This window comes from Ovis aries, chromosome 6 (genome assembly GCF_016772045.2).
Source record: "Ovis aries strain OAR_USU_Benz2616 breed Rambouillet chromosome 6, ARS-UI_Ramb_v3.0, whole genome shotgun sequence".
NCBI lineage: Eukaryota > Metazoa > Chordata > Mammalia > Artiodactyla > Bovidae > Ovis > Ovis aries.
In genome coordinates, this window is record NC_056059.1 from 100,120,895 (window position 1) to 100,145,300 (window position 24,406).

Consider the following 24,406-nt stretch of genomic DNA (forward strand, 5'->3'; position numbering starts at 1 on the left):
GATTTCTCCAACAATTTTGAATGAGATCCTTGCTGGGTAGTTCTGGCTGTTTGATACTCTCTAGGATTAGGGTAGTTTGAATGAGATCCTTGCTGGGTAGCTCTGGCTGCTTGGTACTCTCTAGGATTAGGTAGTTTGAATGAGATCCTTGCTGGGTAGCTCTGGCTGCTTGGTACTCTCTAGGATTAGGGTAGTTTGAATGAGGTCCTTGCTAGGTAGCTCTGGCTGCTTGGTCCTCTCTAGGATTAGGGTAGTTTGAATGAGGTCCTTGCTGGGTAGCTCTGGCTGTTTGGTACTCTCTAGGATTAGGGTAGTTTGAATGAGGTCCTTGCTGGGTAGCTCTGGCTGCTTGGTCCTCTCTAGGATTAGGGTAGTTTGAATGAGATCCTTGCTGGGTAGTTCTGGCTGTTTGGTATTCTCTAGGATTAGGGTAGTTTGAATGAGGTCTTTGCTGGGTAGCTCTGGCTGTTTGGTACTCTCTAGGATTAGGGTAGTTTGAATGAGGTCCTTGCTGGGTAGCTCTGGCTGCTTGGTTGTCTCTAGGATTAGGGTAGTTTGAATGAGGTCCTTGCTGGGTAGCTCTGGCTGTTTGGTACTCTTTAGGATTAGGGTAGTTTGAATGAGGTCTTTGCTGGGTAGCTCTGACTGTTTGGTACTCTCTAGGATTAGGGTAGTTTGAATGAGGTCCTTGCTGGGTAGCTCTGGCTGTTTGGTACTCTCTAGGATTAGGGTAGTTTGAATGAGATCCTTGCTGGGTAGCTCTGGCTGTTTGGTACTCTCTAGGATTAGGTAGTTTGAATGAGACCCTTGCTGGGTAGCTCTGGGTTCTTGGTACTCTCTGGGATTAGGGTAGTTTGAACGAGGGCCTTGCTGGGTAGCTCTGGCTGTTTGGTACTCTCTAGGATTAGGGTAGTTTGAATGAGACCCTTGCTGGGTAGCTCTGGGTGCTTGGTACTCTCTAGGATTAGGTAGTGTGAATGGGATCCTTGCCGGGTAGCTCTGGGTGCTTGGTCCTCTCTAGGATTAGGGTAGTTTGAATGAGATCCTGCTGGGTAGCTCTGGGTGCTTAGTACTCTCTAGGATTAGGGTAGTTTGAATGGGATCCTGCTGGGTAGCTCTGGGTGCTTAGTACTCTCTAGGATTAGGGTAGTTTGAATGGGATCCTTGCTGGGTAACTCTGGCTGCCTGGTCCTCTCTAGGATTAGGAAGCTCTGGTAGTTTGGGGTCTTGGGGTCAGAGCTCTGGCTCCATAGGCTCAGGGCCTGATCTCTGGCTGAAAATGGAGGTACCACGGGTGGTTTGTTACCGCATTAAATGGGATTAAAACAAATACACAAAAACAAGAAACAAAAGGCATACCCAAGACAAATGGCGATTACAAAATCAGGCAAATAATAAGTAGAATAATGGAATTTGCACACATACATATACACTCATAAGCAAAACCAAAACAGTCCAAAAAAAAAAAAAAGTGCAATAGATTGACCCAGTGAACATAGGAAATCAAAAGTGATATCCACCAGTTAAGAACATAAGTAACTAAAGCACAAACTGGAAAACAAAACTAAAGCAAGATGTTAACTGGGGAATTTTTAAAGCAGTGTAAACAAAGCTAACAGATATGGTGAGAAAAAGAAAAGAAAGAAGAGAAAGAACTAATAGAAATGCAAAGTTTAATCGAGGTAGCTAAAGATTTATATGTATTGAGATTAACTGAAACAGGAAAAGAATAGTAGGAAAAAAGAGAAAGGAATAAATGTAGAAAAAATAATAATAAATTTTAAAAATTAAAATTAAAAAAGAGAAAGAAAAAAAAGGAAAACTCCACAGAACTATAAAAGGCCAATACAGAGGCTGAAGTATGTAACAAAAATAAAAAATGTGCTTTAAAAAATTCTCAAAAGCTTAAATAGATTGAATAGTACTAATTAAATTGACAGCTACAACAATAGAGGGAAAAAAAGGAAAAGAAAAAAAATCTAGAAGCAACTCCAGAACAAGTCAAAATATAAAGATAATAAATGTTCAGATGTTTTTCTTGAGTCTCTGCCATCAGCGTCTGTTCCCTCGATGGGAGTCCCAGTTCACCTCGCCTCCCTAGGATGCCCTCCAATACTGCTGGTCTCTGGACCTGCTTCTAGCAGCTCATACTCTAATCCAGTTCTACTCCTGTGTGTTCTTGCCTCTGATGTCCACAGTTGTCAGAACTAGTGCGTTTTCTTTTGTCAGAATTCTCATTGTCCTTTCATGTATTCCATTGCCGCAGAGTCAGTGTAGTTGATCATGTGGATCTAATCTGCAGCTTGTACAGCTGGTGGGAATGTTTTGGGTCCTCTTCCTTAGTCACCCTGCCCCTGAGTTTCAGTTGTGATGTTATATCCACCTCTGCATGTGGCTTGTCCACAGGGGTTTGCTCCTAAGGCTGCCCTGGAGGACTTGGGTCTGCCCTAGTGAGGGCCAGGTAGGGGGTGGTGCAGCTGCTTGGGTCATGGGGCCCTGGCAACACCAGATACTCAGGGGAGCCGGAGGTTAGGGCAGCAGGAAATATTGTGCTCTAGAAGGATATGGCAACCCACTCCAGTATTCCAGCCTGAGAACCTCCCCTGGACAGAGAAGTCTGGCAGGCCGCAGTCCACAGGGTCACAAGGAGTTGGCTATAACCAAAGTGACCCCATGTGCACAGACACAGGACTTTTTCTGGTCTCTGGCAGCTCTGTCCCAGTGGGGATCATGCACGGAGGTGGCACGGTTGCTTGGATCGCGGGGACCCTGGCAGTACCGGCTGTGCAGGAGCGCCGGCGGCTATCGTCACAGGAGATATGGTGCTTTTAGGGGAGTTGGACATGACTGAAGTGACTTAGCAGCAGCAGGGCTTTTTCTAGCCTGTGGCAGATATGCCCCAGTGAAGGCATAGCTGAGTGTGAAGGTGGTGCAGCTGTTTTGGTCTTGGGAACCCTGGTGGTGCCAAGTGTGCAGGGACACGGACTGCCTCAGCTGCAGGAGCTATGGCCCTCAGTTCAGTCTCTCAGTTGTGTCCAACTCTTTGCGACCCCTTGGACTGCAGCATGCCAGGCCTCCCTGTCCATTGCCAACTCCCGGAGTTTACTCAAACTCATGTCCATTGAGTCAGTGATGCCATCCAACCGTCTCATCCTCTGTCCTCCCCTTCTCCTTCGGCCTTCAATCTTTTCCATTATCAGAGTCCTTTCTAATGAGTTAGCTTTTCGCATCAGGTGGCCAGAGCATTGGAGTTTCAGCTTTAGCATCAGTCCTTCCAATGAATATTCAGGACTGATTTTCTGTAGGATGGACTAGTTGGATCTCCTTGCAGTCCAGGGGACTCTCAGAGTCTTTTTCTAGCCTCTGGTGGCTGGCGATCGGAAGGCCTCTTTGGCTAATGCTTCTCCATTGCTCTGCCCATTCAGGCACTTAGAGGGCTCCCCTGCCTGGGGTCCTCTGTTGCTCAGTGTGTCAGGCACATAAAGGGGCCCTGCTGACTGGGGTCCTACTCTGGTGTTCTGTGCCTAAGGCACTAAAAGGGCTCCCCTGGTTGGGGGCCTTCTCTGTTGTTTGGGCATCGGGCATTTGATGGGCCAGCCTCTCTGTTGTTCAGCTGCCAGTGCAGGCGTGTGGAGAAAGAGGCTACGGTGACGGCCCCACCCCTACGCATGACTCGGGAGTATCTGCTTGCCTTCATGGCTGCCTGATTTTCCTCCGCAGGCATTTCCCACCACAGTCTCCTCCCTCACGTCCCCTTGGGCCAACTCCCCACAGTCAACAGCAGACCTCTCCCTGGGATTGCTCCACGATCCCTACGCTTCAGCTCCCAGGTGCTGTGCCTTCTGGGAAACACACATCCTTGTTTGGGGTACCTATGGCTGCGACAAGGATTGTCTGTGTGATTCTCATTCCATTTGGGCTGCCACAGATCAGCTGCTTCACTCTCAGCCTCAGTTGTTTCTCCTCTGGTTGTGGGGATTGGACCCCTGCTTCAGTTCCCCCACTTGCTGAGTGCAGGTCCAGTCCTATTAACTCTCCTTTTTGCCCCCCACTTCCTTCGTCGTACCGAGTTTTGCGTGGTCCTATAATTTCTTGCCCGGTGGTCAGTTACTCCTGTCTGCTCTCAGCTGGGGTTCTGCAAGCACTTCTGTGTCTGAAGGTGTATTCCTGATGTATCCATGGAGAGAGATGTACTCCACGTCCACCTGCTCCTCTGCCATCTTGTTCAAAGTCCACGTAAAATCTTTAAAGTGAAATTCCTTGGGCAAGATTTACGTTCATTTTTAAGACTCTAATATATAATGCCAAAGAGAGCATTAGCCATTGATACTGGAAGGAGCTTGAAAAGTCTTCAGTCCCTTGGCAGGTGTCCCAGTCTGATTCTTGACCTTTGCGTGGATCTGTGGAAAGGAATATTCATTAGCCAGCGAAGTGGCTGGCTTTCTCCTTTAGTGAAGAGCTTCTTCAGCAATGAATCTAACTTAGTAGTTCTTTCCAGGGGCGATGCCTTGGGTTTTGTACCATCCCCCACAGCCTGTGAACATTTGGCAGTGTCTGGCTTCCCAGATGGCTCAGTGGTAAAGAATCCACCTACCTCTACAGGAGCTGCAGGAGACGAGGGTTTGAACTCTGGGTCAGGAAGATCCCCAGGAGGAGGAGATGGCAACCCACTCCAGTATTTCTTGCCTGGAGAATCTCATGGACAGAGGAGTCTAGAGGGCTACCGTCCATGGGGTCACAAAGAGTCGGACACAACTGAGCATACATGCACAGAGACGTTTTAGGCGTCACAGTGAGAGAGGGTGCTGGTAGCACCATCCTGCAGGCCAAGGAACAGCTCTTCACGGCAGAGAATGGTGCGGCCCAGACGTTGCTAGTGAACGTTCAGAGACCATGAAGATACCCAGACGTAGTCCTGCTGTGCTCTTGCACTCTGTCATGCCATCCTCCTTCTCCCTGGGAGCCTGCACACTTCCTGTCCACTTCCTCCTAAGGTTGGTAGATAGATGGGGTTTCTCCAAAACCCTACTCTTTACTAGATGGCCCATCAAGTTCTTGTTTGTTCTCCAAGAGTGCCTCTGTGCTCTGATTCTTGGCTCAGATGAACTCCCTTGTCAGCCTCGGTCTTTGACAACTCATGATGCTTGTACCACAAGGAAAAAAAAATTTGTAGTTTTCTTACTTTTGAAATAAAAACGCCTGAAGAGTTGGAGTAACAGTAAGACAGTGTGCATCACGTAGCTGATTTGAGCAGTGAATGTGTCGTCGCTTTAGAGACTTGCTTTTACGGACACTGCTTGTTGTGCAGATGCTTCAGTCATGTACAGTGCTTTGCGACCCCATGGACTGTAGCCCTCTAGGCTCCTCCGTCCATGGGATTTTCCAGGCAAAGAACACTGCTTAATTAAATACTTTTTAGAAATTGCATTTCTAGCTCACAGAGGTCCTGGAGACAGGAGACTTGAATGAAGCTCTCCTATATTGGTTCTCAGTTCCTTGATCTAAAACAATCTGTGAGGTGATGACTTGGACTCAAAATTAAGGCTTCCTCTAAGGTGATCATGGTGGCATGGTAAAGGAAGTCAAGGATTTTGAGTTTGGAACTAGACTTTCCTCTGGATTTTAGTAACAGTGGTACATACATTTTGCATATCTGAGCTCTGTTTGCCAGAGAAGGCAATAGCACCCCACTCCAGTACTCTTGCCTGGAAAATCCCATGAGAGGAGCCTGATAGACTACAGTCCATGGGGTCGCTTAGAGTCAGACACGACTGAGCGACTTCACTTTCACTTTTCAATTTGATGCATTGGAGAAGGAAATGGCAAACCACTCCAGTGTTCTTGCCTGGAGAATCCCAGAGATGGGGGAACCTGGTGGGCTGCCGTCCTTGGGGTCACACAGAGTCTGACACGACTGAAGTGACTTAGCAGCAGCAGAAGCTCTGTTTGGAGTTAAGGGCTTCTCCCTTGAGAGGTAACTTTTCGTTACCTTATCAGTAGCTGTATGTTATGTTTAAATCTGTACTTTTATGTCCTTAACTTTGTATCAGGTTTTCTTGGGAGGTTTGGGGAGTCATTTAAATTACAATAAAGCAAGTAAGTCTTTGATCTTATTGGGGAATTTTTCTGGGAGGAGTAACGTTGGTATAATAAAAGAGAGTAGGTCTCTGTTTAAATCTCTGGTTCTCTGATGTTCAAGGCCAGCCCTTTAGTGTTAGAGGTGCACATGGACCTCGAAGTTCCCACCAAGGACTGATTTCTGACACTTGGATAGTGTCCTTTGTCTGAAAAATATTCTCAGTGATTCTGAGTCTGAGAATCAGTTATGAAGGAAGGCTAAGTACCTTTCACAGATTCATGCAAACAAGACAGGGTTATTACCCACAGACTGGCTTGTGGTCCTTTATTTACCTCTGACTAGCTCTGTGACCTAGCTCAGTTTCCTAATCCATTCATTCATCCTTAAAGAGTTCGTTCTATAAAGCCAAATGGAACCTTTCAGCTGTAGCTTTTCAGCACAGCCCCAAAGCTTTCAGTCTCATGAAAAATGTATGAGTCTACATGTGGAGTTAAGCAGGAGAGGGAAATAAAGTTGGGTAAGTACAATTTGACAAACTTGTGGAAAACCTTGAAAACAATTTAAAAGAGCTTGGATTTAATGTTGGCATTTTAGGTCTTGTGTGCAGAAAAGATGTGATCAAAAGGATTTTTGAGAGAAGAGTAGATCTTGGTATCCAGACTATATAGGAGAGTGACTGAAGACAGGGAATGTAATTAGTGTTTGAGAAATGAATGGAATCAGCTAATATTTCTGTTATGGAGTGGAGAATACTTAGAATAGGGTGTGCCTATGTGTTATCGTATGTTGGGTCAAAATGTCTGTGATATAATTTAAGTGTTATAATTTCAATTAATAGAAACCAGAATTATTGAGTAGAATGCAAAATGAAGTAGAATGAATAAACTCAGAGGGCAGGAATTTTAGATTCAGAAAGCATATCTTTCTATGTTGTTGTGATTGTTGTTCAGTCGCTCAGTCATGCCCCATGGAGCCCCATGGACTGCAGCATACCAGGCTTCCCTGTCCTTCACTGTCTCCCAGAGTTTACCCAAGTCCATTGAGTCAGCGATGCTATCCAACTATCTCATCCCTTATTGCCTTCTTCTCCCCCTGCCCTCAGTCTTTCCCAGCATTGGGGTCTTTTCCAATGAGTTGGCTCTTTGCATCAAGTATTAAAAGTTCAGCTTTTAGCATCAGTCCTTCCAATGAATATTTCTTCTATAGGTGTTATTAGAACAGTTTGGGGTGTTTCATACAGCGTCTGCTGACATTTTTCATGACAGCCACAGAAAGAGTGCAGCCATTTGTAAGGTACACTAGGGGTATGTGTGACGCCCCTGTGTGGGGGGAGATGGGTTTCCCAGGCCCTTACTGACAGCAGAGGGTTAAGCAGGTCAAGTCACACTCAGCTACCAGGGACCAGCCAGGTTTTTTTGCTCAGGGGAACTCTTCTCTAAGAACCAGCAAAGGCCCAAAGGGAAGAGAATACCGCGGAAGGCTCTGTGCTTCAGGAAAACAGGCTGAAAGAAGTTGAGCTGAAAGAAGTGACCTTCTGGTTGACCTTGTCCTCAATGCCTGGCCTCTTCACACCTTCCTTATTTTCCTGAAATTGCTGGTCTCTCCAGTTTCAGTTCTGCATTGCCCTTTCTTGACTTTTTCTCATTAGAAGGCCGTGCTCTCTGTTATACCCTATCTTAACATCATTACCGTTTATATCAGCCACCCCGAAGGATGGACATCCTTTGAGTGGGCTATCACCTGGCCCCTCCTTCACTTCTGAATGACCTGAGGTGGTATGTGTAGACATCCTTGTTGGCCACCTCACTTCCCAGCCTCAAAGGATCCATCCTCATTCATGTGGAACATGAGCTGGTTTTTTCTTTTGGCAAACATAATTTTCACCTTTCCTTTAGCTCTCAGTGACTGAGCAATTGCTCTTGGTTTGCTTGGTTGCTAAATGTTATTGTACCAGGCAAAGTAAGTGCATGGGGATTCCTAAAGTGTAGTTAAGGGGAATCTGTTAAATCTGGCAATTTAGTAGTGAAACAACACGTAAACATTTAAGAATACACCAATGCTAACTTTACAAACATTTCCTTTGTAGATGGAAAAACTGGTGGATTCGTGGAATTCTTACTCTGACGATGATTTCGTTGTTTTTCCTGATCATCTATATGGGATCCTTTATGCTGATGCTTCTGGTAAGTGTTTTGTGTTTGCCCAAGTGTCTCTCGCTTCCTTTTACAGCATTAATATTGAACTAATTTGAGTATGTCATGAAAAAGAAGGTGATTCAAGACTTGGTAACTGCAAATTTAGTTCCTTTAGACATTTTCTGGTTTATGAAATGGCCTTGACTAATCTTTTCCACTTGCAAATTGGCTATTCAGTGTGTTCTTTAAGCAGAGACCAAGTACATATAACAGATACACAACTTTGTGTCAGAAACTGTGCCAGCTTTCAGTAGGAAGAAATACACACGCATCTTCAACATATGTGACTATCAGCTAGATCCCTGACTTCAAGAGACTCAGTCTGATGGCAGAGACATGTAGGTAGCCATATGAATAAAGAGTATAGTAAATGAGTTAAATAAACTCTGTGATCTTATTGGGAATACACAGTAAAAAACAAAAACAAAAAAACAAAATTGTGCCAGGCTCTTCCGGGGAATTGTGCAGTGGGGCTGAGAACAGCATACCTGCATCTGCCCTCGTGGAGCTTCCTGTCTACGTACTAAAGAATTGATCAGATATATCCTCACAGGCTGCAGTAAGCATCTGGACAAAAGAATAGGAAGGTAAGAGAGCAGAAGGGGTGCTGGTAGGCTTCCCGGACTTCATCCAGTTCTCAGCATCAGCACAGTGATTGAAGGCTGAGGAGGAGTCACGGGGTGAAGCAGAGATCTTGGGGGAAGGATCGTCACAGCCAGGGTTTCCCTGTGTATAAAAACCTTGATCACCAAAGAAGCATGAAGCATTTGAAGTCCAAAGTGGCAGAAGTAAGAAGGAGAAACACATTCTGTTCAATAAATTCATCACTTCCCGGGTGCTGAGCATGGTTTAGCAATGAACTGTGAGGGCCTGCTCCAGGGTTATGCATGATGTCCCTTCTTTTTATTATTTGTCTTCATCCATCTCAGTTATCTCCAGCTTCCCCTGCAGGAAGAAACAACCCATGGCAGTATTCTTGCCTGGAAAATTCCACGGACAGAGGAGCCCGGCGGGCTGCAGTCCAAGGGGTTACAAAGAGTCAGACATGACTGAGCGAATAAGCATGCGTGCACACATCTCAGTTAGTTTAGTCCCTTACGATCTGACCTCCCTGTTTGTTTTCTGGCTGCCTGGACACCCTAAGAAATATGTGTACCTGCCTTCCCCTCTCCTGTTTACTCATATTCACAGCAATAAAGTTGTAGGAGCAATATGATGATTTTCCTTTTATTTTTGTTAAGAAAATAAAAGAAGTTTTGAAGTGAAATCAGACACAGTTGAAAAAAAAAAATCCCATCAACTTCTGAAGTGACTTAGAATACCTCTTTAAAGGACCATGAAGCCCTTTCACTTTTCTTTTCATCCTCTTGTTAATTTTGTACTTTTTTTGGCATATCCAGGTTTAAAAAAATGCGAAATTACTTTCTCTATTCTGTTAATTTGCTGACATTGCAGCTTTTTCTTACAAAGGAAAGATGGATAATGGACAGGACTGACTTAATATGAGGCTAGAGGGTGCTGAGTGTGAGAGCCAGGTAGGCAGGCGTGAGCACTCTTCAGGTGTGGTGTGAGGGGTGGGCCCCAGCTGCCAGTCCTCTGAGTCTGAACCCCCCCCCCCCCCCCCCACCTCGAGGACTCCCAGTGGTCTCAGGATGACATTTCAGGACTGAGTGGCTGCTGAGCGCTTCCCAGTGCTGTGCGGTGAGTGGTCAAGCTGGGGGAAGGAGAGGTGGGGTGATGGCAGAGAGCTCAATAAGGCTTTGGGGATGAAAGGATCTTTGAGTAGACCTTGAGGACCTGTCCGGCTGGAGTGAGCACTGTGAGCAAATGTTCCAGTGGCTGGGTGTGTCAGGAGAGGGTAGGTGGAACCTTTACCAGGAGCTTGGGGCCTTTGAACATGAAAATGTAATTAGGGATCGAATCCTGGAGGCCCTTGAGATACTCTGTGAAGACGTTCAGAATTTATTTTGTAAAGCAGTGGGGAGCCATTTAAAATTTTAGGGATCATTTGGATTGTTAGTCCTCTTTTGAAGGTAGTTTTGATCAAAGATTATAAACCACAGTATCCTGGAGGCACTGACTCAAGTTGGTTTGGTGGGTTCCCAGTGACAAATGACATTACTCTCCAAGCTGAACTCTTTGGTGTGGTAACAAGGGCCAGAATTTGTGGCCAATTGAGACCAATTCTTAACCATTCTTTTATGACAACATTGAAAAAAACCTTGAAAAATATCCTTGCATATTTGGATTCTGATTTTTTAAAAAAGAGAATCATAAGCACATTTAAAGTACTTGGGGTTTTTTGTTTTTCTAGTATGAAAGGAAAATGCCATTGTATTACAGGTTATTTCTTTGGTGAGTTTCACCAGAGAAGAATATTAAAGGTCTAGTTAAAATATGTTTGCACTGTTATTGCTGTTAACTTAGATTCACTGCACAGGCGTGCACACACATGTACACATGCACACATGCACATATGCATGCTTTGTATTTATGATATTTATGTTAAGGGGACACGGATAGAGACATGCATACGCACACACTGTGGGCACTCAATCAATACTATCTGTATTTTAAAGTCTTATTTACCTTTATAACCCTAACTAGGTCCTTTATAGTTTGAGAAGTACACATTGTACCTAGCTTGCATTTGTCTTATAATACCAGCATTCAAAAATGACTAATTCAGGAGAGTTTTATTAAAAACTTACATCTAGGAAATGATAGCTACTATTTTAAGATGGAACTCAAACTCACATTCTTTAAAAAAAGGCTTTTCCTCTTCAACCGTCTATGTATAGTGCTTTAATTGTAGCAGTCACAGCTTGGAATCACACTTTCTAAGTGATGGAGTGACTAAAGCATATATTGTTTAAGAAGGAAATAGAAACGTGACAGATATAAGAGGTTCCCCATACCCCTTCCTGGAAACTCCCATAATAATTATTTTAATGCACATTATTTAAATAGTGCATTTCCCATTGTGAGGGTTATAAATGTTTATTAAAGTTACTTTGGAAGGACTTCCCTGGTGGTCAGTGGTTAAGAATCTGCTTTGTAATGCAGGGGATGTGGGTTTGATCCCTAGTCAGGGAACTAAGATCTCACATGCCATGGACCTAATTTAAAAATATTAATAGTAAAGTTTCTTTATAAAATTACTTTGGAAAAATAAATAATTTAAAAAATCACTCCCAATCCCATCATCAGTGACCAAAACTCAATTAATACTGCCATTTGATATATTTCATCTTTTTTTCCTTTTAAAAACCATGATTGTAATTGTATATAATGTGACTAAATGCTGTATCCTTTTTAAACTAAATATTGAATGTTTTGTGTTGCTCTATAGTCCTTGTAACCATTAGCTTTAATACATTCATCTACTCAGGGGAATGCAGTACATCATAAGTTATTTAAAGCAATCAATGTGTTAGTTTTAGACATTCCGGTTATATTCTGGTTTTTCTTTATTGTGAATAGTTTTATCCTGAACATATTAAAATGTAAAGCTTTTTCATATGCAGGGCTATTTTCTTCAAACAGATTGCCAGAGTGAAACTTTAGTTTGGATAACCCCCAGTAGGTACCATAGTTCAGACTCAGCATGTGCAAATCTGAGCTTGTGGCCTACTGCCAGCCCTTCTGCATACCTGTCTCCCTCTCAAGCCTTCCCTGGTGATTACCCTGTGTTCTCCTCTCTCTCTTAGCCCCTCTGTTTCCTCAAGCACCAAATCCGGTCAGTTCTACCTCCTTGACGTAGCTGACTTCCTATACTCCGTCTTCTTCTGCCCCTCATCCACAGCCCTCTGGGTGGTAGTATCTTACCCGCCTTGCTGTCTCTTTTCTTGCTGCGTCTCCCATCGGTTCTTTCCCCTTGTTAACCCCAGACACCCAGGTCTGATCATGTCCTTTCCTGACCAGCACCGACTCTTGTGCTCAGCCCTTCATGCTGTCCCCTGTGATGCTGTGAGCAGACTCATCTCTCTCTACTTCTCATCCCAGAGTTGTGTTCCTGCATCTCTGGACTGCTTCTAGCTCCATCCTCCTCCTCTCCTGTGGACATGGCTCTGTATGTCTCCCTCCTTCCCCCCAGCTGACCCCTCCCCACCCTCACCACAGGTTTCTGTGTCTGCCTGTGCTTGTATCCATGTGGCTGTTTGCACATGATACTGCAGTTGTGTGTGTGCCCCCTGAAAGACGACTCCTCTCTGAGAACAAAAATCCTATGTTATTTCTCTGAATCTTCAGTAACTAACAAGAGTGGTGGTGGTGTTTGGTTGCCGAGTTGTGTCCTGCTCTTTGTGACCCCATGGACTGTAGCCTGCCAGGCTCCTCTGTCCATGGGATTTCCCAGGCAAGAATACTGGAGTGGGTTGCCATTTCCTTCTCTAGGGGATCTTTTCCAACCCCTGGATAGAACCCATATCTCCTGGACTGGCAGGTGGTGTTTTTTGCTGCTGAGTCACCAGGGAAGCCCAAAGTAGTAGAGTAGGCACTTATGTATCAATTGTTTTTTAACGCTCTTGGCACATTAATTGGGCCAACAGAGGCCTATTGGTGCATTGCTACCTGTATTGGTGGCATGGAGTATCAGTTTCTGTGTGGTCACCCAGTTCTTACTCTGTTTTGAATTCTCTGTTTTCCATTTTCCCAGCAGTACCATATTAATTCTGTTGATAAGCTGTAAGTAACAACTAGATACATATATGTGTGTGATATTAAAAATTCTTTTTTTCTCCTTTCAGTGAAATTCCATATATAGACCTAATGGTTGTTCTTGAAAACATGTATTCATAGAAATTGCATGAGTGCACTTGATATTTTAAAAGCCCTTGGTTCTATAAATAGCATAGCTTTGCCATTTTACCAGCATTGAGCATTGTCCCTGTTCTGTGATCATTTTTGTTAAAAAAAGAAAGACTTGATAATATATGCAAAGGTGATTTGAAGGACAGTATTTAGATTTCCTCTTGTGTTTATAACACATTTATAACTTTTTCTTAAAAGAATTATTTATAGTAGTTTGGCATAATATTTTCTTACCGAGGGGACACAATTACTTTTTTAAGTATGTCATTGGACATGTAATAGGTATAGTGGGGAAAAATAGCCTAAGAGTATCCTGGGCAGTAGGTTTGGGAAAGCTGATTTGTGGTGATCTTAAAAAGAAATCCCAAAGTGTATTCTTTAGCAGAGTTTGGTTAGTTCTTTCTGGAAAGGCCCAGATAGTACTTTAGGCTTTAAGGAGCCACATATGTCTCCATCATATCACTTTGGGTTTTGTTTGTAACTGTTTAAAGATATAAACTCCATTCTTAGCTCCAGGGCTATACAAAAACAAGCCCTTGGGTAGATTCTCTAGAGGTGGGAAAAGTTAGTCTGCTATATTGACAAAGGTTTGGATCTCTTAGTTTCTGATGATGAGTATTCAGCTTGCCCTTTGCTCTTTGAGTCTTGGAATTGACTTCAGCCAAACACTGGTTATGATGCTGTAGTCTCAGAAATTACCTTTATCTAGATTGCTGGACGCAGCAGTTTGAGGGACTGCTGCATAGACCATCAAAAAGGGATTCATGAATATAAACACATTTACTCAGCATGTGTGGGGCTTCCCTGGCGTTCAGATGGTAAAGAATCTACCTACAATGCAGGAGACCTGGGTTCAGTCCCTGGGTCGGGAAGATCCCTTGGAGAAGGGAATGGCTACCCACTCTAGTATTCTTGCCTGGAAAATTCCATAGACAGAGGAGCCTGGCAGGCTGCAGTCCATGGGGTCGCAAAGAGTCGGACATGAGCGACTTTCACTTACTTACTTGGCATGTGTATTGGACACTGTGCAGACAGAACTGCATAGACTCACTTGACTGGCCATTGGGGCTGCAGATGTCGAAGGCTGCTTATAATATGTCAAGGAAGCACTGCTTGGGTTGATCAGAGATGTGTGTTGCTGGCTGAGGGAGAGTTGGCATGGTGGGAAGAAAGAAAATCTCTTGCTAAACCCCTGAGTGACTCAGTAAGGATATTTTAGCCATTTGTCCTGATAGTATCTTTATCCTTGGCAAGAATACCAACTTGTTAAAAATAAACATATACAAGGAAATTTTCACAGAGGATCATTTTTCTAGGATAACTCAAGAAACAAAATCGACAGAAAAAGCCACTCAACTTCAAGAAATGAAGCAGTAATGAAGGATTGATTAAGCCTAGTTAGCTGTGACCCCAGCCAGACTATACCTTTCAAATTCTAAAGTACAGTGCCGCCTCCTACCCTGGGAAGCATCTCTCAAATGTTACGAATAAAACATTGTTTTGCTTACCTCTTTGGGACATCACTTGATTATAAAGAAGTTGAATATTGAATTTTTGCCTGATGATCTTGAGAACAACCAAAAGTGGGTAGCTGAAGATTTTTAAAATACATGTGACAAGTTACTTATTAAATAATTAAGCATAAATATAGACATTAAGAACTGTTTGTTAATGTTTTCTCTTGGTTTCAGGTTCTAAGCATCCAAGTGAAATGCTTCCATGAAATCATCACCATAGGTTACAGAGTCTATCATTCTTATGACTTACCTTGGTTTAGAACACTGAGTTGGTAAGTGACTTAAAACTGTTTCAGATATGAAAATCTGATTCTTTTCTACAGTTGGTAAGGAAGCATCCTGACCAGTCAGTATCCACCCAGTTGACCTTATAGATTGAGTATGAAGAAATATAAATAAAAAGAATGCAATTGAATGTTGAAAGAATAAAATCACCTTTAACTTTCCATTTCAACATAACTATTTTCAGATTTCATCTTTCACTCTTTGTACAGAGTGACTGACTTATATTGCATATACACACTATTTTTGTCCTCTTTTTAAAAACTTCAGCACTATATTGGGCACATGTTTATACTCTTTGTAATTACAGTGTTAACAGAAAGTTTCATTTTGTGAAGTGTTAAAAATATGTTAATCTTTTGGTTTATTTCCCCTCAGCTGACATGAGACCATACACAAAACCTGATATTTCTACAAAGACTGGAAGATGAGATATGAAAATAGTTGTGGGTTTTCTTTTTTTTTCTTTTTTGAGTGACAAGTTGATTCAGGAGAGGAAAGCCTAAGCTGCATGTCTGTCTCCTCCTCCCCTCCCCACCTCACCCCTGCAGACTGGCCTGTGCTGTGCTTAGTTGCTCAGTCGTGTCTGACTCTTTGCAACCCCTTGGACTGTAGCCCGCCAGGCTCCTCTGTCCATGGGGATTCTCCAGGCAAGAATACTGGAGTGGGTTGCCATGCCCTCCTCCAAGGGATCTTCCCATCCCAGTGATTGAAGGCAGGTCTCCAGCATTGCAGGCAGGTTCTTTACCATCTGAGCACCAGGGCAGGTAGGCAGACTGGCCTACCCTTCTCCAAAGCTCCCAAAGGCCTGGGGCGGGAGGAGGGAGCAAGGCAGTGAGAGGATGGATGACCTTACCTTTGCTGCTCCTGGCTTGGTCTCCTGAAGGCCCCAAGATCTCTGACATGCAACAAGGAGGGTTGTCAGAGGGAATAGGAAGGCTCTGATGGGGGTCAGTGTATAAGGCACCCTGCTAAACATTTCAGGTCAGTTACCAGCCCCTGAAACATTGCATATAAAATTATTCTATATAGAAAATATTGCATGTAAAATTAGTAAATAAGAATCACCAAACAATTTTAATATTTAATGTTTTATATATTTTTAAGTTTTTTCAGGTTTCTTAGTTATCAGGACCTTGACCATGAAACACGATAATATGATAGTTCGTAGTTAACAGTCCATGTCTTTGAATATATCAGTAGTTGTTTGATTAGTATCAGTGTCTTTCTATTTTTTTATTTATTTTTATTTTTATTTATTTATTTTTTATTTTACTTTACAATACTGTATTGGTTTTGCCATACATTGACATGAATCTGTCTTTTTAAAACAGGCATCACCTTTTGGGTTTACAGTAGTCAAAAACAGTTTCTTGGTTTTATGAACATCTAATTTTTCCTTCTGGAAAGTTTCTTCATGAGTGAGTAGCAATGTGTACAGGGAATGTTAGGTAGGTAGATTAAGTATTAGTTATTCAGTCACTCAGTCGTGTCCACCTCTTTGCAATCCATGGACTGCAGCACGACAGGCTTCTCTGCCCTTCACCATCTCCTGGATTTTGCTCAGACTCATGTCCATTGAGTCAGTGATGCCATCCAACCATCTCATCCTCTGTCATCCCCTTTTCCTGTCCTCAATCTTTCCCAGCATCAGGGTCTTTTCCAATGAGTCAACTCTTTGCATCAGGTGGCCAGAGTGTTAGAACTTCAGCTTAATCATCAGCCCTTCCAACAGATGTTGAAGTAGTTGGAGAGTAGCTAACCCATGCAGGATTGATTTTAAGTGTAAGGAGGGAAAAGGTAGGTCAAGTGATTGTAGAGGCTTCATGGAGAAGGGGACAGAGGAACTGTTACTAGAAGTGAAGACAGGCTTTGGATGGAGAAGGATGTTTTAGGCTGGGGAAGCAGCACCCATCAGGTTCTAGATGGGGGACAGAGGAGGCACCTGCCACAGGTCGTGAGATCTTCTTGGCTCTCCCGAGTGGGAGGGAATAGTGACCCAAAAGTTGGACTGGGGCAGGACTTTCTGGCGGTCCAGTGGTTAGGACTGTAAGCTTCCAGTGCAGAGGACATGAGTTCAATCCCTGTTTGGGGAACTAAGATCCCACATGTAGAGGGGCATGGCCAAAAACAAAAAAGTTGGTTTGATGGCTGGATAGGCCTTGATAGCCTTACAGAGGCGTCACAGACAATTTCCATATAGGAGAGAGAGACAGGGTAATGTGGAAATGTGATGTGCTTCCCTTTGGGAACAGTGGGGTCTGATTCTATTCATGAGGACCAGAGGGAACCGCCACCCCTCTCCTCTTCTACTGCTGCCTAGGACACAGTCTTTCTAAGGCAGAGCGTGGGAGGAACCCCGAGGCAGTGTTTCTCAGCATGTTTTCCTGGCTTACACACACGCCCATCAGCAAAGTCTTGTGGGTTCAACTTCTGCCTGGGGAAGAGGATAAAGCAGCGCTGGGAGAAGGGACAGGCCATTCATAAAGTTTTTTTTTTTTCTTCAAATTTTACATTCTCCATTTTATTTTATTTTTAAAATTTAATATATTTATTTTAATTGGAGGCTAATTACTTTACAATATCATAGTGGTTTTTGCTATACATTGACATGAATCAGCCATGGGTGTACATGTGTTCCCTATTTTAAAGTTTTTCCCCAGAGATTTTTACCTGCAGCTAGCTCCCAACCCTCACTGCTACCTTTTTGAGTCACTTATTCAACTAGAGTCCATTCGGAGCATTGAGAAAAGGGGACAAGACCCAGTGTGGGCAGGACAGAGTGAGAGGTGAGAGGTCAATTACTTCTTCCCTCTTTTCCCATTGGTCTTCCTTAGGGCAGGCGGGAATTTGGCTTAGGAGCTCTATTATTAAAAAGCATTAGAGGGACTTTGCTGGTGGTTCTGTGGTAGAGGCTTTGCCTTCCAGTGCAGGGGGTACAGGTTCAGTCCTTGGTTGGGGTGCACTAAGATCCCAAACTTTAGCCAAAAACTAAAACATAAAAAAATAAAGCAAAATTGCAACAAATGCTATAAAGACTTTTTAAAAAATGGCCAATATAAAAAAAAATCTTAAAAGAAAGCATTAGGAAGAATGCTAATTCTCCTAAAGCTAGGGAATGCATTTTCATTGTAAACTTAATTTCTCTGTGTGTGTGTGTGTCTGAGAGTGTGTTAGAAATCGTGTGTGTGTGTTTGTGTGTGTGTGTCTGAGAGTGTATTAGAAACCGTGTGTATGTGTGTGTCTGAGAGTGTATTAGAAACTGTGTGTGTGTGTGTGAGAGTGTATTAGAAGTGTGTGTGTGTCTGAGTGTATTAGAAACCGTGTGTGTGTGTGTCTGAGAGTGTATTAGAAACCGTGTGTGTGTGTCTGAGAGTGTATTAGAAACTGTGTGTATGTGTGTGTGTGAGAGTGTATTAGAAGTGTGTGTGTGTGTCTGAGTGTATTAGAAACCGTGTGTGTGTGTCTGAGAGTATATTAGAAACCATGTTTGTGTCTGAGAGTGTATTAGAAACTGTGTGTTTGTGTGTGTCTGAGAGTGTATTAGAAGCCGTGTGTGTGTGTGTGTGTAGTAGTTTCTACACTGTTTCCTGATTTTCTGTCTCTGGGATTAGATTTTGAGCTAAATAAAGGCATGAACTACTCAGTACATTTTTGTTCACTGGTAAGTTTGAAATTTTAAGTTTAAAACAAGGGGAAAAAAGCATTTTGGTGGAATATATCATGAACCTACCACCCTTATGGCAGAAAGTGAAGAGGAGCTAAAAGCCTCTTGATGAAAGTGAAAGAGGAAAGCGAAAAAGTTGGCTTAAAGCTCAACATTCAGAAAACTAAGATCATGGCATCTGGTCCCATCACTTCATGGGAAATAGATGGGAAACAGTAGAAACAGTGTCAGACTTAATTTTGGGGGGCTCCAAAATCACTGCAGATGGTGACTGCAGCCACGTAAAAGATGCTTACTCCTTGGAAGAAAAGTTATGACCAACCTAGACAGCATATTCAAAATCAGAGACATTACTTTGCTGACTAAGGTCTGTCTAGTCAAGGCTATGGTTTTTCCAGTGGTCATGTATGGATGTGAGAGTTGGACTGTGAAGAAGGCTGAGTGCCAAAGAACTGAAGCTTTTGAGCTGTGGTGTTGGAGAAGACTCTTGAGAGTCCCTTGGACTGCAAGGAGATCCAACCAGTCCATTCTGAAGGAGATCAGCCCTGGGATTTCTTTGGAAGGAATGGTGCTAACGCTGAAACTCCAGTACTTTGGCCACCTCATGAGAAGAGTTGACTCATTGGAAAAGACTCTGATGCTGGGAGGGATTGGGGGCAGGAGGAGAAGGGGATGACCGAGGATGAGATGGCTGGATGTCATCACTGACTTGATGGACGTGAGTCTGAGTGAACTCCGGGAGCTGGTGATGGACAGGGAGGCCTGGCGTGCTGCGATTCATGGGGTCGCAAAGAGTCGGACACAACTGAGTGATTGAACTTAACTGAATGTTCAAAACTTAGTTTTGATCTGTGTCATCATCAAAAGTAGAAGATAAGTTTTGTGGAGTTTGAGGGGAAAAATGTTTCAAATGTAAAGAAGCTAATTGTTTTAATGTTACAGGTACTTTCTGTTGTGTGTGAACTACTTTTTCTATGGAGAGACTGTAGCTGATTATTTTGCTACATTTGTTCAAAGAGAAGAGCAACTTCAGTTCCTCATTCGCTACCACAGATTTATATCATTTGCTTTGTATCTGGCAGGTAAGTCAAGGAAAAGACTCTGTATTGATTTGTAGCCAGTATATGTTACATGCTTATTTTATGTTAAATTGTAACATCCTTTTTTGGTTACATTTTAATCCACTTTCTCTTTTTAAATGTCTAATATATAAAACTACTTTCATCACAGTCGAAATAAACTGCAATTTCTCCCTAATGGTGGTTAAAAAAAGTACTTGGTGGCTGAAAAAAAGTACTTGCTTAGTAGTCTGACTATATATTTGAAAATTTTCTTTGTAAATTATAGTAAAAGAACTTGAAGCATATGGATTATTTACCAAGTAATGATATAATTTACAAAGAAACTTTCACATATATATTGCTTTATTTGTTCCTAGGAAATAGTTTTATGTAGAATTAATCAGGGTACTTAGTTTTCCTGACATTTTTTTATTATATAGTTATTTATATATATATATATATTTGTTTATAGTAGGCTATCACATTATTATGATTTTAGGTTAAGAGTCAGATTAGGATAACATTAGAATTAACAGATTTTTCTCCAAAGAAGACATACGGATGGCTAACAAACACATGAAAAGATGCTCAACATCACTCATTATTAGAGAAATGCAAATCAAAACCACAATGAGGTACCACTTCACACCAGTCAGAATGGCTGCGATCCAAAAATCTGCAAGCAATAAATGCTGGCGAGGGTGTGGAGAAAAGGGAACCCTCCTACACTGTTGGTGGGAATGCAAACTAGTACAGCCACTATGGAGAACAGTGTGGAGATTCCTTAAAAAATTGCAAATAGAACTACCTTATGACCCAGCAATCCCACTTCTGGGCATACACACCGAGGAAACCAGAATTGAAAGAGACACATGTACCCCAATGTTCATCGCAGCACTGTTTATAATAGCCAGGACATGGAAACAACCTAGATGTCCATTAGCAGATGAATGGATAAGAAAGCTGTGGTACATATACACAATGGAGTATTACTCAGCCGTTAAAAAGAATTCATTTGAATCAGTTCTGATGAGATGGATGAAACTGGAGCCGATTATACAGAGTGAAGTAAGCCAGAAAGAAAAACACCAATACAGTATACTAACACATATATATGGAATTTAGGAAGATGGCAATGACGACCCTGTATGCAAGACAGGGAAAGAGACACAGATGTGTATAACGGACTTTTGGACTCAGAGGGAGAGGGAGAGGGTGGGATGATTTGGGAGAATGACATTCTAACATGTATACTATCATGTGAATTGAATCGCCAGTCTATGTCTGACGCAGGATGCAGCATGCTTGGGGCAGGTGCATGGGGATGACCCAGGAAGATGTTATGGGGAGGGAGGTGGGAGGGGGGTTCATGTTTGGGAATGCATGTAAGAATTAAAGATTTTAAAATTTTAAAAAATAAAAAACTAAAATATTTTATCTTAAAAAAAAAAATAGAATTAACAGATTTGTGGCTGTCCAGTAGTTAGGCTCCATGCTTCCACTGCAGGGGGCCCAGGTTTGATCCTTGGTTAGGGAACTAAGATCTCAAAAGCCATGCAGCATGGTCAAAAAAATCAACAAACCAGATTTGTTTTCCATTGAAGTTGACCAATTATAAAAGAAATTTCTTTAAAAATTGATTTAGATACATACTTCAGTAAAAATTATCTATTATTTTTATTTGGCTTTACTGGATCTTAGTTGGAGCATGTGAGATCTAGTTCCCAAACCAGAGATTGCACCTGGGCCCTTTGCATTGGGAACACGGAATCTTAGCCGCTGGACCACCAGGGAAGTCCCTAGATAGGTACTTGTAAAAAGTCAGATTTCCAGTATGAATCCTGGTTCCACCGCTTACATGCTGAATAAACTTTGGGAAATGTAATTAACTAACCTGTGCCTTAGTTTCTTTGCAAAGCACTTAGAGCAGTACCTGGTGCTATTTAAATATTGAATATTATCATTCTTTTCACTTTTAAAGGCAGAAATGAAATTTATTTGTGAGTTTTCTCTTTAGCTCTTAATGGTTACTGTTTTAGCTCTTAGGGGTTTCCTCATAAATAAATTCTTCTGCAGTGAGTACAATTTTGGAAACTTAATACAGTATGGATGACTCCTTTCCATTTCTCATTAAACAAAAAAATATACAGAGTGTGTGGGAAAGCCAGTCCTTTAAAAGTATGTCATTTTAATTCAATAATTAAAATACATTCTTTTTTATAGCTGAGTAATATTCAGCTGTGTATATGTAACACAATTTCTGTATCCATTCATCTGTAGGTGGACATCTAGGTTGCTTCAATGTCCCAGCTATTGTAAATAGTGCTATAGTGAACACTGGAGTATATGCATCTCTTTCAATTATAGTTTTCGCAGCTTTTGTGCTCAGTAGTGAGATTGTTGGGTCATATGGAGTTCTATTCCTAGTTTTTTAAGGAATCTCCATATTGTTCTCCATAAAGACTATCCATTTACATTCCTACCAGCAATGAAAGAGGGTTCCCTTTTTTCTACATCCTCTCCTGCATTTACTGTTTGCAGATATTTTTTAATGATGGCCATTCTGACCTGTGTGAGATGATACCTCATTGTAGTTTCGATTTGCATTTCTCTAATAATGAATGATGTTGAGCGTCTTTTTATGTGTTTGTTCACCGTCTGTATGGAGAAGGCAATGGCACCCCACTCCAGTACTCTTGCCTGGAAAATCCCATGGATGGAGAAGCCTGGAAGGCTGCAGTCCATGGGGTCGCTGAGGGTCGGACATGACTGAGTGACTTCACTTTCACTTTTCACTTTCACACATTGGAGAAGGAAATGGCAACCCACTCCAGTGTTCTTGCCTGGAGAATCCCAGGGATGGGGGAGCCTGGTGGGCTGCCATCTATGGGGTCGCACAGAGTCGGACACGACTGAAGCGACTTAGCAGCAGCAGCAGCAGCACCATCCATATGCCTTCTTTGGAGAAATGTCTGTGTAGCTCTTCCACCCATTTTTTGATTGGGTTGTTTGTTTTTCTGGTATTGAGCTGCATGAGCTGCTTGTATATTTTGGAGATTAATCCCTTGCAGTTGCTTGTGTGTTTTGGAGATTGTTTCCCTTGCAGTTATTTTTTTCCCATTCTGAGGGTTGTCTTTTAATCTTGTTTGTTGTTTCCTTTGCTGTGCAACTTGTTTCTTTTTATAATATTGTATACATGATACTCTCTCAACTAATTCTTTACAGTCATTGTTGCTTCCTTGCCTTAAATTTCTGACTGTCAAGTCAGTATTTGTTCATCTTTTTCCAACTGATTTCTATCATTGGCATAGCTTGCCATTGCTCTTCTGTAGAATCACAGAAGCTCCTTGAAAGTCGTCATTGTCATTCTTTCAGCAAACACTCGAGTGCTTTCCCAGTGCCAGTGCTGTGCATGGTGGTGAGGATACAAAGGGAAACAGGCCGTCAGCGTGCCTACCAGGGTCTGGCAACTGCTGAGACACGTTTCCCCTTGTTCATTGCTGGAATGTGAACAAGGACCTCTAAGACCACGAAGAAAGGGAAGGAGGGCCTTGCTTTACTGGGGCAGGAAGGCCATTGAAGGCCTTGGAGAAGAGATGCTTGTTGTTGTTCAGTCGCTAAATCATGTCTGACTCTTTGTGAGCTCATGGACTGCAGCGCTCCAGGCTCTCCTGTCCTTCACTGTCTCCCAGAGTTTGCTCAAACTCATGTCCGTTGAGTTGGTGATGCTATCTAACCATCTCATCCTCTGCCATCCCCTTCTCCTTTTGCCTTCAGTCTTTGAGGGGGAAGTGGCAAGCCACCTCAGTATTCTTGCTCTGAGAACCCCATGAACAGTATGAAGAGATGATCGGTGAAAACCAAAGAACAAGCAGGTGTTTGCCAGGTGGAGGGTGGGAAAGGGCATTCCAGGTAGAGAAACCAGCTGTGCCATCTTGAGAATGAGAGCGGCATGTTTGGGACCCATTGTACAAGTAGACAGGAGCCCCATCTTGAGGAGCCTTGTATATCATAGGAAGACTTTGGGCTTTATTCCTAGGAAACTACTGGAGGATTTCAAGCTAAGAGATAATATAACCAGGTTTGTAATTCAATGAATGGTGAGTGGGAGACATTAATAGAGTGACAAGACAGGAAATTGTTGCTTTAATTTATACTAAATATAATGTATGCCTGAGTCATTCACGTTTATACTTAATACTAAGGGTCATAATTTTTTAAAAAATTGTGTTTTTAAAAAATAAAATCTGGACTATAACTGATGTGAAAAAAAAAATTATGGGACTTCGCTGGTGGTCCAGTGGTTAAGACTCTGTGCTTCCTCTGCAGGGAGTGGAGGTTCAATTCCTGGTCAGGGACTAGGATCCCACCTGCTATGTGGTATGGCCAAAAAATTTAAAACAAAAAAAAATTTTTTTTTTAATACTAAGTGCTAATTTTAGAACCAACTGCTGTTTATGACAGTCTATGAAAAATTGCTTTTATATCCTAAATTATTAGCTTAAAATGTACTTTTTGTTGAGATAATTATGCATTTTCATGCAGTTGTAAGAAATAACACAAGATGCCTTATGCCCTTTTCCTAGTTTCCACCGGTGGTAATATTTTTAAAAATTACAGTGTAAGATCACACAGGGATATTGACATTATACTCAGGTACTTTTAAAACACAGTTTTTTAATTGAAATATAGTTGATTTGCAGTGCTGTGTTAGTTTCTAGTGTACAGTAAAGTGACTCACATATACTTTTTCATGTGCTTTCCCAGTTTGGTTTCTTACAGGATATTAGAGT

General features: G+C 42.3%; 1 protein-coding gene across 1 annotated transcript in view; it reads left to right on the plus strand.

The window, feature by feature from the left end:
* The window catches only part of CDS1 (CDP-diacylglycerol synthase 1), a 77,031-nt gene that overhangs the window by 22,750 nt on the left and 29,875 nt on the right, over nt 1-24,406 (plus strand). Inside the window, exons 3-5 of the mRNA XM_027971151.3 lie at nt 8,166-8,262; nt 14,778-14,875; nt 19,495-19,634. Of these exons, the coding sequence (XP_027826952.1) occupies nt 8,166-8,262; nt 14,778-14,875; nt 19,495-19,634 (335 nt within the window). The remainder of the gene's footprint in view (nt 1-8,165; nt 8,263-14,777; nt 14,876-19,494; nt 19,635-24,406) is intronic.